This window comes from Enhydra lutris, unplaced genomic scaffold, assembly GCF_002288905.1.
Source record: "Enhydra lutris kenyoni isolate GAN:26980312 unplaced genomic scaffold, ASM228890v2 scaffoldscaffold10, whole genome shotgun sequence".
Taxonomy (NCBI): Eukaryota; Metazoa; Chordata; class Mammalia; order Carnivora; family Mustelidae; genus Enhydra; species Enhydra lutris.
In genome coordinates, this window is record NW_019154094.1 from 20,753,717 (window position 1) to 20,769,511 (window position 15,795).

General features: G+C 42.5%; 1 protein-coding gene across 1 annotated transcript in view; it reads left to right on the top strand.

Annotated features, from left to right (window-relative positions):
- Nucleotides 1–1,119: 1,119 nt before the first annotated feature.
- LOC111144075 (ataxin 7) overlaps nucleotides 1,120–15,795 on the top strand; it is a 104,915-nt gene continuing 90,239 nt past the window's right edge. Inside the window, exons 1-2 of the mRNA XM_022498173.1 lie at nucleotides 1,120–1,229; nucleotides 15,649–15,774. Of these exons, the coding sequence (XP_022353881.1) occupies nucleotides 15,660–15,774 (115 nt within the window). The 5' untranslated portion in view covers nucleotides 1,120–1,229; nucleotides 15,649–15,659. The remainder of the gene's footprint in view (nucleotides 1,230–15,648; nucleotides 15,775–15,795) is intronic.

Genomic DNA, 15,795 nt, shown 5'->3' on the forward strand with positions numbered 1-15,795 from the left:
CCTGATGTGGGGCTCGATCCCAGGACCCTGGGATCATGACCTGAGCCGAAGACAGAGGCCTTAACCCACTGAGCCACCCAGGCGCCCCCTGAAACTGTTCTTAAAAGGAAGAGGGAAAGGATATGATCCAGGATAACTTAAGAGCCAGTAAAGATAATTATGAATAAATGTTCAAAACATGGTATAGAATTTCAGCTCCTGACTTTTAGAGTTGCTTTATTAGCGTCTCAGACCATAGAAAATTTTGGCTTACTATCTTAGAGTGAAAGTTAAGCAAAACAATCTTCTTGCCATCCAGCCTTGTTATATAGCTTTTGAGGATTATAGGAAGAGAAGTATGTTAATAGTGAATTTTTCATATGAAATCAGCTTGCCTTGTGCTTTACACCCTGACAGCATCTGCTTCGTAGCTGTGTCATTACCTGTATTTGCTGTTTTCTCTTGTGCTGCCTGTCTGACTTGAAAACTGGTTTAATTTCTAACTCTAGTTTGTTAACCTCCAGTCCCTTGACTCCTTAACTCAGTGCTCCTCTCCCAAGTTAATTTTAATAGTAACCACATTCTACTTGCAATATATATGTATGCCTATCTATGGAAATACGTGCATGATGGAACACACAATTCCCTTGTGCTTTTTAGGAGGATGGCTTAATTGAGTTTTTGTTTTCTGTTTGTAGTGTTATGAATTACTTTTTTGAATTGCTGAATAATAAAGGACTGAGTGAGCTCTCCAAATAATAATCTCATTCAGTGTGTGTTTTAAATTTGTGATACTGACAGGTTTCACAGGAGCAGGCTCTCTGAATAACCATTTCAAAAATTAAGTGAAAAGTCATTAGTGGCAAATTACACACAATGATTTTAAGCCCCAGGAGGCTGCCTCTATGTACACATTGAGTAGTCATTTGTTCTTAGGTTATTGTAAATATAGCCAGATAAATTCACTGTAAAAAGAAAAAAAAAACCGAATTGCATTTGTTAGAAGATTGGTAAAGTGCCTCTAATTTTAACACTTGGACATTTCAGGAGAGAGAGAATAATTTCGGAACATCCGGCGGCAAATGAGATCGTAGATCCCTGACTAGCTTTATCCATTGTTTCCTCCTTTTTTCCCTTTTCTCTCTTTGTAGATCCAAACAGAATTAAGAAGAAAGAGCTTCCACAATCACAGCAGATGAAGATCCACTGGTGACTCAATCAGAATTTTTGGCCTGCTCTCCGAAGAAAAGGTAACTGGCTGTCCCAGCATAGCACCGCTGAATAAATGCAATGCTTCTGATTATAACAGAGTCAGACTTTTACCAGAGGAGGGTAGTTCTTAAAACTCAGGGTATCTGAGTAAGATCTCCAGTATAACCCTGAATATGATCTTGTAATAGGAAATGACACTGAATTTAAGAGTACAGTATTATTTGCTGTGTGTCAAAAGAAAAAGTGCTAAATGACCATCCCCAACTTATTAACACTGTAGGAAGACTTTGGAGATAGGACCATCTCCCACTGTCCATCCCTATCCACCTTTTCCTAGGAATTTGTTCAAAGACGTGCCCTTTGTGTTTCTGTTCTCTCACTCCTGTTTTCTTCTCTCTTCAAACAATGTTGACCCAGCTGCTCAGAGCAGGGAAGATCCTAAGCGAATTTTAAAAGAAGCAGGAGTTCTTCAGACACACGCTCTGGGCCCAGAGCCTTTGCCTAGACTGCCAGGCAGTGTGTGCTCATGAGCAGTCCCAGATCACTACAAAAATAACAGTCACTATTTTCTTTTTAAAGATTTTATTTTATTTATTTGACAGAGATCACAAGTAGGCAGAGAGGCAGGCGGAGAGAGAGGGGGAAGCAGGCTCCCCGCTGAGCAGAGAGCCCGATGCAGGGCTCAGTCCCAGGACCCTGAGATCATGACCTCAGCCGAAAGCAGAGGCTTAACCCACTGAGCCACCCAGGCGCCCAATAACAGTCACTATTAATTGAGTTTCTCACTACGTATTTGCCTTTGTGCATTTAATATTAGGGGAGGAGGGTGGTAAGTTTCACATACTGTGAAAAAGAGGAAAAAGTCCTGGAGAAATTTTTATTAAAACAAAAAATCCATTTTCCTATCTACTCCTGAGAGGAGTGAGGGAGCTTGAGCTTAAGATGCAATGTAAGATGAGTCACTGAGGGGCACCTAGGTGGCTCCATGGGTTAAGCCTCTGCCTTCGGCTCAGGTCATGAGCCCAGGGTCCTGGGATCGAGCCCCACATCGGGCTCTCTGCTTGGTGGGGAGCCTGCTTCCCCCTCTGCCTGCCTCTCTGCCTACTTGTGATCTCTCTCTGTCAAATAAATAAATAAAATCTTAAAAAAAAAAAAAAAAAAAAAAGATGAGTCACTGAGGGATAAAACTGAGCATGATCCAAACAGGGAAGACCAAAGGCGGTTCAGCTTCTGAAATTGATCAACTTGTATATTTAGGCAACAAATGCAGGGCTTCAGTTAGGTTGAGGCAACTGTAGCAAAGATGGAAACATTTTGAACAACATGAATAACTCATCCTCAAAGATAACTTTACAAACAGAAACAGGAGCTTCAGGGAGAATGTAGCAGTTCTGTTTAGGTGCTTGGAACATGTGACAGGATGGCTCTGAAGTCTCTGCCCTCAAAAGGGGCACCTAAAATTTTCTGACCTAAAGCTGAAAGGCCAGCATTTCAGAGTTATCCTTCAGGGATCATCAAAGTCATCACAAAGGATGGCATTCATTGTGGAATGTCTGGAAAGCACCAGAAAAGCAGTGGTTTCTTAGATGGTGGTGAGCAACAGGTGGGGGGGGGGGCGGCAGTGAGGGTGGTGGTAGAAGGGAGGTAGGGAGGTAGAGAGAAAACACATTTGACAGAAATGCTAAAGGAGCTCTTTAGTCTGTAGTTGTTCAACTGAGCTTCTACTGTGAGCAGAGGGATTATCCTTGAAGAGGAAAAGAGAATAGGAGGTGGTTTTCACAGGTTACAGTTATGACTTGTTCTTTTTTTTTTTTTTTTTTAAAGATTTTGTTTATTTATTTGACAGAGCTCACAAGTGGGCAGAGAGGCAGGCAGAGAGAGAGAGAGAGAGGAGGAAGCAGGCTCCCTGCCAAGCAGAGAACCCGATGCAGGACTCGATCCTAGGACCCTGAGATCATGACCTGAGCTGAAGGCAGAGGCTTAACTCACTGAGCCACCCAGGCACCCCATGACTTATTCTTTTTTGAATAGTATTCAGACAGAAAGATTAATTTGATACCAGGAAGTCAATGACAAGGGGCAGGAAAGGAGGAAGCATAACAAACTCAAGTCCGCAAGAAGTGTGACGAACTCAAGTCCAGACAGGTAGAGTACTGAAATGGGCCAGGTAGAACTGTGAGAAACTGTCAAATTTATGACCAGTCTGAAAGGGCAGACCCTTTTCATGCCAACTGATTATAGGCCCAGTACCCATTCAGTAAATGTTTGAGTGCCTACCTATGTCATGCTGTGCTCTCTGGGCATTGGGGATTAATTAGCAAATCAGAGGGACAAAAGTCCCTGCCATTGTGCCACCTACTTTTTCATGGAAAGAAACATATCATAGAAAATTTAGTAAGTAAATACATTATACTAGATGATGAGAATTGGCTAGAAAAAGCGGGTCAGGATAATGAGAATCATGTGCTGATGAGGGGTGGAGTTTTAGCATTAAATAAGGGTGGTCAGGGTAGGCTTTTTGAGAAGGTGAGATCTGTGCATTAAGGATGAAGGAGTGAACGTTGTTACATGCAAAGGCTTAAAGCAGGAGCCTGCCTGGGCCTTCTGAGAAAGGTGAGAGTCAGAGCTGCTTGAGCAGGCAGGAGAATGGTAGGAAATAAGATCAGATAGGTACAAGACCAGTGAGTACAGCCTTAAAGGCCATTCCCTGGGCCTTTTATTCTGGGAGGAGTGGGATGCCACTGGAAGATTTTGAGTAGAAGAATGACTTGATCTGACTTCTGTTTTTTTGTTTTTGTTTTTTTCTTTTTTAAGATTTTGTTTGTTTATTTGACAGAGAGGTAGAGCACACACATGCTTATAGGCAGGGGTGTGGCAGGCAGAGGAAGAGGAAAACAGGGAGCTGGATGTGGGGCTCAATCCAAGGACCCAGACCTCCTGAGGATCATGACCTGAGCCCAAGGCAGACGCTCAACTGACAGAGCCACCCAGGCACCCCTGTGACCAAGGGTAAAAACCAGGTCAGCTGTGGTTATTGGAATCAGCCAGGCAGATTTTTAAGGGAGCTGAACTCAACTTCAGTTATTTTCCCTGAGTTTTTCAATGTTAGCAACTAATTTAAGAAAAACAGCTTGAGTAAACCTAAATAAGCCTTTGGGATTCTGCCGTCTAGTGACAGTTTGATCCCTCACCTATGGAAGTGGAGAAGGAATTCAGAGGATGAGAACTTTGGGACAGGCTAAATTGGGGAGGGTAAGAGTTAATTTGAAACTCAGGGAAAAGCTTGACTTTGTTTAGGAGGTGAAAGTGAAGGAAAGGAAAGGTAATGGCATGCAATGATAGCCAAAAGGTAGCAACAACCCAAATGTCCATCACTGATGAATAGATAAATTGTGGTATCTCCGCACAATGGGATATTATTTAGCCATAAGGAGGAATAAATTACAGATACGTGCTCCAACATGGATGAACCTTGAAAACATTATGCTAACTGAAAGACGCCAGACACAAAAGGCCCCATATTGTGTGGTTTTAATTATGTGAAATATCCAATATAGGCAAATCTATTGAGACAAAACAGATGTGGGGGAGGGATGGGAGATGGGGAGTGACTGCTTAATGGGTACAGGGTTTCCTTTTGGGGTGGTAAAAATGTTCTGGAACCACATAGTGATGATGGTTATAGCATGCTGTGTATGTACTAAATACCACTTAGTATACTTTAAAGTGGTTAGAATTGTGAATTTTATGTTATGTGAATTTTACCTCAATCGGAAAAACAAACAAAAAAAAAAGAATGGCATGCAGAAAAACATTTGAGAGATGTATATTTTAGGTTCTGTTTAGCTCAAGTGGAATCTTTGTAAGGGGGACTAATGGATGGTAAAGCTGGAAAAAGGATGTTGGGCCAGGTACTGAAAGGTGTTGCCTGCTAGAATCTCTTCTGCTGGAGGCTGTAAAGTATAACAGCATGTATTCCATGAGAAAGAATGAGACTAAAGAGAGGTTGGTGTTTTGGGAATCCCTGCTTCTGTGTTCCAAAGCAAAGTAAATGGCTTCTGGTCTTACCAATCTGTGATAACTGCGATTTACTTGATAAAATTTTGTGACACTCATACAAGGGCTTCAAACAAAATTAATTTAGGGGTTCTCCTTAAAAAAATACCCATATTATAGTTCCTGGTTTTAGAAAAGGTTGTTAAAAAAAAATTTAGGTAGCTATATGAGGAGATGGGATGTGTCAACTAACCTTACTGTGGTAATCATTTTCAGTAGGTGTATCAAAATATGCACATCTTAAACTTACATAATGTTATATTTCAGTTATATTCCAATAAAGCTGGAAGAATTGCAACATTATATAAATATGTATGTTAATAAAAAGTCCCTTTAATTACATTCTTTCACTTCCAGTTTTCCATAAGTCCAGAATTATCTAGACTGTTTCCTATGCATAGACTTGTCATCCTCATCACTATTACTGTTTCACAAAAATAGCCATGTATTATGCAAGTACTTGGCAAGTTTTTTTTTTTTTTTTTTTAAGATTTTATTTATTTATTTGGTAGAGATCACAAGTAGGCAGAGAGGCAGGCAGAGAGAGAAGGAAGCAGGCTCCCCGCTGAGCAGAGAGCCCGAAGTGGGGCTTGATTCCAGGACAGTGGGATTTCAACCTGAGCCTAAGGTAGAGGACTAAACCCACTGAGCCACCCAGGCGTCCCCTTGCAATTTGCTTTAAAAAAATTTTTACCTTGGCTGTCTTTCTACTTCTTTCTTTTAGACTGCTACATTATATGCTATACTTTCATTTGTAAAAACAAAAAATGAAAAGCAAATGCGATTTACCTCTATTACAAAGAGGATGAGGATTATAAAGTATAAAATATAAAATTAGCTAACACTTAATGCGCACTTACTATGCGGCAAGTGCTGTTCTAAGCATATTACATTGTTGACTCCTTGTAACAAGTTGATGAGGTAGAATACTGTTATGATACTGCATAGATGAGGTGTAGATATTGTTATGATCCTCCTTTTATAGAGAAGCTAACTGAGGCAGAGACAAAACCTGTCCTGTTAAGGTCCAGAGTTAGGCAGTGGCAGAGATAGACTCCAGGACATGTTTCACTCCCACTGATGGTTGTCCTGAGGGACCTTGTGGCCAGTGTGAGATCATAGAGATCTTTCAGAAGTCAATCTGGAATTCTGTGTGAAATTTTCCAAGTTTAATGTTGGCTTAAAAAAAAAAATTAAGATATAATTCAAATACTACAGATTTACCCATTTAATAATCTTTAATGTATTCATGGTGTTGTATAACTGTCCCCTCCATATAGGTCTAAACATTTTCATTACTCCCAAAGGAGAACCCTATTTGCATCAAGTACTAACTCCTCATCCCCCCCCCACCCCCGCCCTGAAAGCCACCTGTTTGTTTTCTGTGTGTAGAGATTTGCTTATTCTGGATATTTTATAGAAATGAAATCATATAATATGTGGCCTTTTGTGTCATGCTTCTTTTCCTTAGCTTGTTTTTCAGGCTCATCTATGTCGTAGCATGTATCAGTACTTTACTCCTTTTAGTGGCTGAATAATTGTCCATTGTATGGATATGCACAATTTTATTCCTCCATCAGTTGATGGACACTTGGATTGCTTCTACCTTTTAGTTGTAAGTAATGCTGTTATGAATATTGGTGTACAAATCTGTGTTTGATTCCTTGCTTTTAAATCTTTTGAGTATATATCTAGAAGTAGAATTATAGGATCTTATTGCAAATCTGTGTTTAACCTTTTGAAGGACTGCCAGGCTTTTCCACAGGGGTTGTACCATTTTATATTCCTACCAGCAATATACAAGAATTCCGATTTCTCTACATCTTTGCCAAGACTTGTTATTTTCTGTTTTGTTTTGATAATAGACATCCTAATGGGTGGGAATCAGTATCTCTTGTGGATTTTATATGGATTTCTCTCTTTTTTTAAAGATTTTATTCATATGACGGAGAGAGGGAGCATGTGCACAAGCAGGGGAAAAGCAGGTAGCGGGAGAGGGAGAAGCGGGCTCCTCACTGAGCAGGGAGCCTGAAGTAGGGCTTGATCCCAGGACTCTAGGATCATGACCTGTGCCAAAGGCAGACGCTTAACCCACTGAGCTACCTATTTAACCCATGATGTATTTCTGAAATGAAAAATGATATTGGGTATCTTTTCCTTTGCTTGTTGGTTATTTGTGTTATCTTTTTGGACAAACGTCTCTTGAAATCCTTTGCCAGTTTTAAAAATTAGATTACTTGCCTCCCCCGTTTGTGGATTATAAGAATTCTTTATACGTTCCAGATACAAGTCTCTTACTAGAATACACAGTTTGCAAAAATTTTCTCCCTGTGGGTTGTCTTTTTATTTTCCTGAAGTTGTCCTTTGAAGCCCAAAGGTTTAATGGTTTTGGTGAAGCCCCATTTATCTATTTGGCTCTGTTTTTAAGAAATTACCTGGTAAGTCAGATTCTAGCTTACTAACCACTTACATATGATTGCTGTCCTCTGCTGCCACTCCCCTACAGAAACTATTTGGAAAAATCCTAATGCTTTGTGAAAATACCTGTTTTCTGAAGTGGAGAGAGGCAAGAGGTTTTGGAAAGTAGCAACGGTAGACTCCTCAGCAGTAGCAATTTTGTTTCAATTCTGTTTTTCTGCCTCTGTTGAAATTCCTTTACTTGGAGCAATTTGGTGGGGAGGAGGTTGTGGTAGAAGGTGGAGAAGAGTCCTCCAGATTTTTCTTTGATCCATAAAAGGTTAAAGAGGTTAAAATGTCGGAAACTTTGCCTTCTTTCATAGATTGTAGCATTTAAAATCAGAATGGCCATGGGGATGCAGTAATTGTGTGTGTCCAGGAAGACAGGTTTAGGGACCATCACATCTATAAAGTCTTTTGGGTTAAGGTCTCCCTTCTGTATGAGAGAATATGTGTTAGGATTAGGGGTTGAAGACAGAAAACAGTATTCATTCATTCACATGTTTAATGAAAAATAGTTAAATCTGCGTGCCATTTATGTTTGCTAAGAAAAGGAAGGTTTTATTTTGGTGGTGGACAGGGGATGAAAGCCTTTGTGGAACAGTCTGTCCTTTGGGAAGCAGTACAAACCCAGATGGCTACAGGATCACAAAGAATGGGGAAAAGTCAGGGGGTTGAATTTGTGGAATCTAGGACTTTGCTCAGAGCTGGAACTTTGCTGAGGAAAGAAGGAAGAAGATGTGTTGTTCCTTCCCTTTGCACTGACACACCTGCACAGTTAGTCCTAGAGTTCAGCCTTAAAGCATTTTGCTGACTAACTGTGGGAACTGGCCACCACACATCCCAGGTTTGTGGGTAGGTACATTCTAAGCTCCCAGTGACACCCTTATGTTGGGAATGCAAATGTTTGATTCCTGGGAAGACTAAGCATATATCTCTTTGCCACTTTGATTTTGAGCATGAACTCTTTTTTTTTTTTTTTTTAAAGATTTTATTTATTTAGGGGCACCTGGGTGGCTCAGTGGGTTAAAGCCTCTGCCTTCGGCTCAGGTCATGATCCCAGGGTCCTGGGATTGAGTCTCGAGTCGGGCTCTCTTCTTAGCAGGGAGCCTGCTTCCTCCTCTCTCTCTGCTTGCCTCTCTGCCTACTTGTGATCTCTATCAAATAAATAAATAAAATCTTAAAAAAAAAAAGATTTTATTTATTTATTTGTCAGAGAGAGAGATAGCACAAGCAGGCAGAGTGGCAGGCAGAGGCAGAGAGAGAAGCAGGCTCCCCACTGAGCAAGAAGCCCGATGCGGGACTTGATCCCAGGACCCTGGGATCATGAGCTGAGCCGAAGGCAGCAGCTTAATCTACTGAGCCACCCAGGCATCCCTCGAGCATGAATTCTTAACCTCAGTCCATGAAATCCTATGATTTAGAGGTGGAGATGAGTTCTCACGTGCTTAAGTGTGAGGAATCAGGGAAGATTTTGTTAAAGAAATGGAATTTGAGGAGGTCCTTGGTTGAGCAAGTAGGATTTAAATCAACAGACGCAAAGTATAATAAATAGAGTGACCTTTATGAACAAAGCCTGGGCACCAGGGCTCTGGAGTGCGGAGCATGTTTGAAGCTATAGATTGGTCATTTTGGCTGGACTGTAGAGTACCTGCTGGAGGGAGCACGGTGGTTGTGGTGAAATGGAACCAACTTGCGAGGGCCTGGAGTGCTAGGTGAGAAGCTTTTACTGACTTCAGTGGTCAGTGGGGAGTCCTGACAACTGGTAGAGTGAGGACTGACATAACTAAAACCATTCTTCATTCTGCAAGACTGACCTGACACTGTAGCGTGGTTCCATTAAAATTGGGACTTTCTGTGTAACAGACATGGTGTTAATAAAAATAGCTAACATTTACAGGGTGCTTTTGTACTGTGAGGTTTCCTAATTTTCCTCATAAAGTAGATACTCTTGTTTTACTAATTTTATAGATGAGGAAACAGGTACAAAGAGGTTAAATGGTTTCCCCAGAATTACACCACATATGGTAGCACAGGGATTCGGCTAAGAACTCATGTTCTTAACTGCTGGGCCCATAGGTTGTGATATTTACAGTCATGTCAGTAAAACCTGTATCAGTAGAAAGATTTCGGAAATTATTTTTAACAATGTGTTTAATCTTTGCATTTTATTGCATCTGAGGCAGTGCACTAGAACTTTATATAGTCAGCTTCTTTTTATAGCTAAATGCTAGTCTGACTTCTCCATTTTTTCCCATAACTTTTTTCTATTCTTTCTCTCTCTCTTTTTTAGCTACTTAAAGGCTTTAAGTGAAGATTTTAAATCAAGTTTGTCAATAGTTTAAAATTATGGGCCAATATTAAGTCCCTAGAACACTTGGTCTTTATTCAGTTTAAAGTTAAAACTCACTATTTGTATTTTGTATTTTTTTTACTTTTAAGATTTTATTTATTTGGGAGAGAGTGAGAGAGAGAGAGAGAGCACAAGCACGGGGGCTGCAGAGGGAGAGGGAGAAGCTGACTTCCCGCCTAACAGGGAGCCCGAAGCGTAGCCCGATGCAGGGCTTGATCCCAGAATCCCAGTGATCTGAGCTGAAGGCAGACGCTTAACCTGACTAAGTCACCCAGGTGCCCTTATTATTTTGTATTTTAAAATTTTCTCTTCCTTCAGTTTGCTGTTACTGGTGAATGTTTCTTTGGGAGAATTCGCCTGTAGCTTACACTTGTGATTAAGAAAGCAAACTCAGAACTCAAAATTTTGGATCTCTTGGCAACTGGCACAGCTTATAGAATGAATATGTGTATAGGTTAAATCTCTAAAAAGGTAACTGCCCATCATCCTTAAGTTTCCACCTCTGCCGCTATCCTTATTATTTCTCATTTTGCCTTTGGTTGTGAGCAGTGCTGGCTACTGAGCTGAATTCAGTTTCCTCCTTCCACTGTTCTCCCCCTGCTGGAGTAGAGGTGTTCATGACAGGCTGCAAGTATTTCACTAGAGGGAGTGTGGTTAAAGGGTCCGTGCCTGCCAGCCCCACATGCGGAAGAGAGCAGAGCCCTGGCTCTGGAGAAGAAAGGAAGAGAGAGAGGTGTGGTCAGATGAAGGAGAGAGGATATGAATAAAGGCTCAGCCAATTTTAGGAGAAATAAAGAAACCAAAACCAACACATTCCTAATTCAGGGGATCTGAGTTTCTTGTTACTCAAATAACTGCAATTCTTTGGGGTTGATAATGGAGAATCTCTGTTACCAACCCTGTAATTTGCACAGATAAATATACTGTAGTTACTGGTTTTCAAGTTTATTAAAATGTTGTTGTGGGACCTGTGGGGTCTTTTTGTTTTGTTTTGTTTTGTTTTGCTTTCCAAATAAAATGGCTGTTTGTGTGGGGTCTTGCATCTTAGAAGTTTTTGGACAGTTTCAGCCATTTTACATTAAACCGAATTTAAAGACTGGAAAAGATCAACTTATTTTTTCCACTTAGTGATGCCTTTGGCCTTTGAACAAAGCATTTTACAAGTGAATCTGCTGTGCAAAGAATACTTTTTGTAAAGAGAGACCTTGTTACCCTTGGCACCTACTGGGAACATCCCTAAATTTGGATGGTGAAGTAAGGCCATATTTTAAATGCATCCCTGGAAGGGATGAAATGCCCAGAATTTGGCAACATTTCACGTCTGATGGCCTAGTTCTTAAGCCACATATAGTCTAATCGGTGGTGACAGCCTTTTGCACAAGAGCATTTTGATGAATTAAAATTTTTCCCCTACTTCTTATTCTTATCAGGTCCTCAACAAAATTACTGTGTTGTGTTTACCTTGTGCCGGTCTGAGCGCCAGGTATGTGTTAGGCAATCAGGAATTGTTTGGAAAATTGAGTCCTCATTACTCAGACCTTATGAAACATATCATTTATCTGTATGGATGGGTAGTGAAGATCCTCAGAGCTGTAAGACATCACCAGTACACTGGCAGGAACACGGATTGATAGCATACAAGGGACACTACTGTATTAAAATAATTACATTAAATGAATACAAATTGTATTGGTAATTTTCATTTCAAATATTTGAGTATGGAGGAGGGGTTTTTAGGTAAGAAGTCATCAGGTTTTTTTATTATGGCCTGGTAGGTAAAATTTGAGTGTCTGCTGTACTTTTCTTTAAAGACCCATGCCTTATTTGTAAGGAGTAGTTTGGAAATGTTGCCCAAATTTGCATATCAGAACACTGCACTTTCTCAGTTACCAGTTTTGACTTTTGTCGGTGACTCAGTTGAACTATTGGGAAACCCAGACCAACTATGGATATCAGAGTCTGGGAGGATTTTAGACGTACTTGTGGGTGAAGAGAGTGTAGTAAGATGCATTGGCTGCAGCAGAATAGCATTGGTGGGCAGGTGCCTGGAGTTGCCTGTTATTCTTTTGGTACCCACATCTTCAACTTTAAATTCAAATAAATTTCAGAGATAAGAATTGATCTGGGTTGCTTAGTTTGATATTAGACCCTTATGATAGGGTTTATTTTGTTTTAAGTTTTGTACCAAGTGCTTTCTATGGATCTTTTCCTCAGAAGAATCCTGGCTTTATCTCTATTTTACATATTAGGAGGCTGAAGTACAGACAAGTCAGGTTAGGTCATTTGCTTCGATGACAGTTTGTAAGTAGAAGAGCCAGAATGTGGACCCAGAAAAAATTCATAGCACCTGGTTTCCAGAGCCCTCCTTCATTGTCCTTATTTGTAAGTTGCAAGAAATACAGCTTCTACCTTATACAGTTTTGAATATCAGTTGCGATAATGCAGTAAGGTACCTTGGGCAGTGCTTGGCCCCTAGTGGGTACTCAGTACTGATAGTTGTTATTAGTCACAGTTTCTCGTAATAACTATCATAATGCTAGGAGGATACTTAGTATTTTTCACTTAAAGCCCTGTTGTGTTTTCATTATTAAACCACTCAAAAACTGTGAAGAAAAAAAAGAGGTATTGAGCAACAATAAGGACAGAAGGCGAAGTATGATAAAGTGCTATGTTGAGCCCATTGGTTAAAGGTTGTATTAGTGAATCTTGAAGGATTTCACATGTAAAAAGAGGAAAACCAAGCCGCGTCTTGGGGAAGTCAGTCTGTACTTCATGTTTGCCATTCTTCCCCTTATTTTTGTTCTCACACTGCTCTCTCAGAGATCAGAAGGGCTATATTCAAAAGGCCAGCTCCCTTTCGTATCTATATAGCTGGCCCTAAGCTTTTTTTTTTTTTTTTTTAATGGCAGGTCCAAAGGACATTAAAATTCAAATTTTCATTTATCTTAAATATTGAACTAAAAAATTCAAAGCAATTAATGAACTGTGTACTTTAATCTAGGAAAACAGAAATTGGACATTTTTATGTGATTCTGTAAATTTTTCAGTGATTTGGGATGAATGAAAAGTTGAAAGTGCAATGAGGACTTCCTTTTCCAGTATTGAGGGCCTATATTAAGAGGTAGGAACCCTTGGGGCACCTGGGTGGCTCAGTGGGTTAAAGCCTCTGCTTTCGGCTCAGGTCATGATCCCAGGGTCCTGGGATCGAGCCCCGCATTGGGCTCTCTGCTCAGCGGGGAGCCTGCTTCCTCTTCTCTCTCTGCCTGCCTCTCTGCCTACTTGTGATCTCTGTCTGTCAAATAAATAAAAAATCTTTAAAAAAAAAAAAAAAAAAGAGGTAGGAACCCTTGATACTAACAGGGTTAATTACATGTTTTGCCCATGCATTTTTCTCACTGGTAACTTATACAGGAAATTAAGGCCTTAGAAATGATTTTTTATCCTTCCAATAATTTCCACCATTTTTGGTTATTTTGTTTTTACTACCTTAGGAAAAAAAAAAAAGATGTTATTTATTTATTTATTTATTTATTTAGAGGGTGTGTGACTGGGGGAGAAGCAGAGGGAGCGGAAGAGAGAGAATCTTAAGTAGACTCCACACTGAGCACAGAGCCCGAGAGGGGTTTAATCTCACTACCCTGAGATCATGACCTGAGCCAAAATCAAGAGTCAGACACTTAACCGACTGGCCCCTGTATTTACTACTTCTTAATGACAGAAAGCATGCATAATTTCACATTTTGGAACTTAAGTTTGCATGCAGTCCAGGAAAATTTTACACCGTTATTTCTAAATCTTTATAAAATAAAAAATGCATGTGTAAGTGTATATGTGTATGTGTGTATTTTTAAAGCTTGTAAAATTTCAGCTGAAACTCTTTAGGAGCCCTGAATTAAGTTTAGGTTGCAGGAACATTTCCTTCTTAATTTTTGCTCTTATTTTTGTTTCTGCAAGTTGGACTTTGTTTCTGTAGCAGAGAAATTGGCCGCCTCTGTCACAGCAGATATTCAAAATAAAAAACATGAAACCTTCTGCCTCTCCACCTAGAGAAAGCACCTGTAAGCAAACAACTATGACACATCTGCCTCAGGAGTGCTGATACTATTGCCATGTGAAACATGATCAAAATCCTTGTTCTGTCTCAGGCTTCAGATTCTCCCATCAGTTTGAAACAACAGAGCACTTATTGAAGGTGCCTGGTGTGGTCTGCTACTGTTTCAAGTACTTCACATGCTGTAGTTTATTAAGTAGACTTTTATTTTGCTATCTTTACCTATCACTTAAGCAAAAGCTTTGCATCCTGTGTGTGTGTGTTGGGAAGGGGTGCTAAATTTTGTGGGCTAGTGCTTAATTTTGTGTACAAAACCTGACAGACACTATCTTCTAGACACATTTTCTAGGAATGCTGTATATTCTCCAAGCCCTGGCTTCCCGCCCTCCCAAGCAAAGGCAACCAAGAAAAGGGAGGGACTAACAACTCGAATTAAAAATGAGTCTGATTTTAAAATGGCAAGATTCCCCCCCCCCAACGCGGGCGGGGGGCGAACAAATCACTTCTAGGGGCAGTGGAAGGGGAAATAGAGAAATTTTGGATAGTGCCTCCAAAACATGTACACGGATTCGCTTCCGTCTCTCTCTCTTCATCTTACACTGATTTTATGGTCTCTTTGCTAAATGAGAAGTTCAGGTTCCCCGGGCGCACGCTGTGACCTCTAGTGGTGGGCATCGGGCGAACACCAGGCTTCGGGCTGACACCTGGGATGGCACCTGGGCCACATTTCCTTGCCGGCCCGTGGTTTCCTACATATTAGGCGGCGGCTTGCCATTCATGCTTTTTGACAGCTGCGCGGCCGTCCGCGAGCTGAGAGCGAAGCGCTCCCTGCACCAACCCCTGCGCCCCTGGTCCGAAGCCCCTGGCGGGAGGGCCGGACGGCGACAACACTCGATGGTGTCTTCGGGGCCCACCGGCCGGCTCGCTTCTCCATAGGTGGCTGCGTTTCCGACTTCGCCCTGGCTCCACTCCGGGGGCTTGACGTGCAAACTTCGCCGGAGCTGAGAGGGAGGGACCGGCGAGGGGGAGGAGGCGGCGGGAGGCGCCTCTGCTTAAGGGAGCCGGTCGGGCGCCGCCGCTCGGACGGACGCGCGGACGGAAGGAAGGAGCGGGGCCGCCGGGCCCGGCCCGGGGATGCGAGCGGCCTCAGGGTGGGCAGCCCGAGGGTCGGGGGTGCGTCTTCGGGCCTCTCCGCCGCGGGCAGCCGTGGCGGGAGCAGCCCCGGGCGCCGGCCTCCGTGCGGGTCTCGGCGGCAGAGGCAGGCAAGGGACCCTGCGCCGTGGTGGCGGGCCGCCGCCGGCTCGTCCCCTCCCCCGAGGGGCCGCGGGAGTCGAAAGCGAAAGCGAGCCCGGGCCACGGACTTTGCGCCCGGGGCGGGGGGTGGCCCAGGAGGAGGCGGGTTGGGAGGGCTGGGCGACCGGGGGGCGCTGTCAGCGCGCCCCACCCGGCCTGCGGGCCGCGCACGCCGCCGGAACTCCCCGGCGCCTCCTTAAAAGCGGCCCCCGCACGACTCTTTTCCCCCTTTTTTGTTACATTGTAGGAGCGGAAAGAATGTCGGAGCGGGCCGTGGATGACGTCAGGGGGGAGCCGCGCCGAGCGGCGGCGGCAGCGGGCGGAGCAGTGGCGGCGGCCGCCCGGCAGCAGCAGCAGCAGCAGCAGCAGCAGCAGCAGCAGCAGCAGCAGCAGC